We start from the raw sequence: 2,016 nt of genomic DNA, 5'->3' as shown, positions 1-2,016 counted from the left end.
TGAGGATTTCTTCATAGAACTTGGAAAGAAGTAGAACTGCTCGACTGTTCGGTTCAGAAGTAAAATAATATATTTTAAATTATTTGCCACCAAATACAACTATGTAACTCATTCTTAGAAAATATAAATATGATTTAGAACAAGGATACCAACCTAATCCAAGTGCATTTAGGTGCTAGTAAGCTACTTAAATTCTTTGCTGTTGTTGTTTTTTGTTTTTTGATTTTTTTTCTTTTTTCCTCAATTTTATTGTGGTAAGAATATTTAACATAAAATCTGCCTTCTTAAATTTTTAAATGTACAATGCCAAAACAGTATTGTTGGCAATAGGTATAATATTCTATGGTAGATCCCTAGAATTTTCGTTTTGCTTAACTGAAACTTTGTGCCTGCTTAAATTCTTTAAACAAGTGTAGAACTATTACTTGTGGTGTTCTCACTCCAAAAATAACTGTCATACTGCCACTTTTATTGGAGTTGCCATTGAAAATCCTCCTCCCACCCTTTGCTTTCCCAAAGTTGTCAGCCTCTCAGTTGGCTAACCTCTATTTTTGTGCTAATTTCTAAGGACACCACTCTCACCAAAGGTAACCACTGAAGTGGCAGGCTCTCTTTATCTGCTGGAAGCCCACGCTCTGTTGATGCCCCTTCAGTCTGTTGGAGCCCAGGGAGTCACACAAGAGCAGACGCTTCATCTGAATTTTCACTCTGCAGATGAGAAGAGTATGATGTCCTTCTAGTCCTCCTGCTTTATGTCTTGTCTCGATCCTCAGCAGAAGTAAAATATATGAGACAGAAGTAAAATATATGAGACAGAAGTAAAATATATGAGATTCTATATGTATCTGTGGTGCTCAGGTTCTCTGCACTTGCTTCCTCCCTTGACATTCAGAACTTGGTTTTAATGAGTCAAGGGGCATCTTTTTCAGCTCATGGTAGGACACCAGAACTGTTGGATATCTTCTAACTTTTAGAATTGTGCCTCTTAAATATTAGACAACTGAAAACAGCTTATTAAAGATTGACAAACAAGGAATTTAGCTCTACCACATGTGTGTGTGATATATATTGACAAAGGAAAGTGAATTTTTTGTTACGATGGCCAGTAACTAACCGCAGCGGAAACTATCCTGTCCTCTGTGCTTCTCCAACCGCTGGTACACAACAGATACCCACACTAATCCTCTTCGGACTGAATTGAGTTTGACCATTTTGAACATTTAATTGATTTGTAAAACAATAAAAAAGGACCCTATTCTTTGCACATGGGGATAGAGAATAAATATATGCTAGATACTCAGTTGGACTAGTCCTCTTTACAGTGCCAACCTGATTACTATACTTGCACTCCACTGGTGTTTGCTTTTCTTCTCTACTCCTTTCTGGGGGTCCCTAGAAGAACATGTGAAGATAGATATGTGTGTGTGGGGTGTGTGTGTGTGTGTGTGTGTGTGTGTGTGTGTGTGTGTGTGTATTCAGATATATGTATATATTTTTTTCCTCTGAATAGGTATGAGCATGAGAATGTGGGGTGCGTATGTGTATGTATGTATATGTGTGTGGTATGTGAGTGTGTGTAAATGCAGAGTGAAGGAGGCTCCAGTGTTCCCAAGAAATATGTATGCTCTGATATAGAAAGAAAAATCAGCTTATTAGGTATTATTAATAGAAGGAAAATAAATGATCCCTGGGCAGTCTCTAAATATCTTTTCTTTTGATAGGTACATTGCCTTTGACTTCCATAAGGAATGTGGAAATATGAGATGGGATCGACTAAGTATTTTATTGGACCAAGTAGCAGAAATGCAAGATGAATTAGGGTAAGCTATATTATTTCCTTATGGATGGGGGGATGCATTTGTTATGCATTATCTAGCAAACTTACAAATACAGTTCACAGCATTTGTCAGTGGTGATCGATACTATTTTATTATTTTTAATTTTTTTACTGGAAAGATAAGACTCTTAGAAATATTTTTAAATTCTTAAAAATGACTGAATGCCAAGTGTTTTCAT

At 36.4% G+C, this 2,016-nt stretch overlaps 1 protein-coding gene across 1 annotated transcript in view; it reads left to right on the top strand.

The window, feature by feature from the left end:
* The window catches only part of SACM1L (SAC1 suppressor of actin mutations 1-like (yeast)), a 97,720-nt gene that overhangs the window by 77,810 nt on the left and 17,894 nt on the right, over positions 1 to 2,016 (top strand). The window contains exon 20 of the mRNA XM_012661446.1: positions 1,722 to 1,777. Coding sequence (XP_012516900.1) covers positions 1,722 to 1,777 — 56 coding nt within the window. The remainder of the gene's footprint in view (positions 1 to 1,721; positions 1,778 to 2,016) is intronic.

Source organism: Propithecus coquereli, unplaced genomic scaffold (genome assembly GCF_000956105.1).
Source record: "Propithecus coquereli isolate 6110/MARCELLA unplaced genomic scaffold, Pcoq_1.0 Scaffold1, whole genome shotgun sequence".
NCBI lineage: Eukaryota > Metazoa > Chordata > Mammalia > Primates > Indriidae > Propithecus > Propithecus coquereli.
Note: the sequence above shows the minus strand (reverse complement) of the source record. Positions and strands in the feature narration are given on the sequence as shown.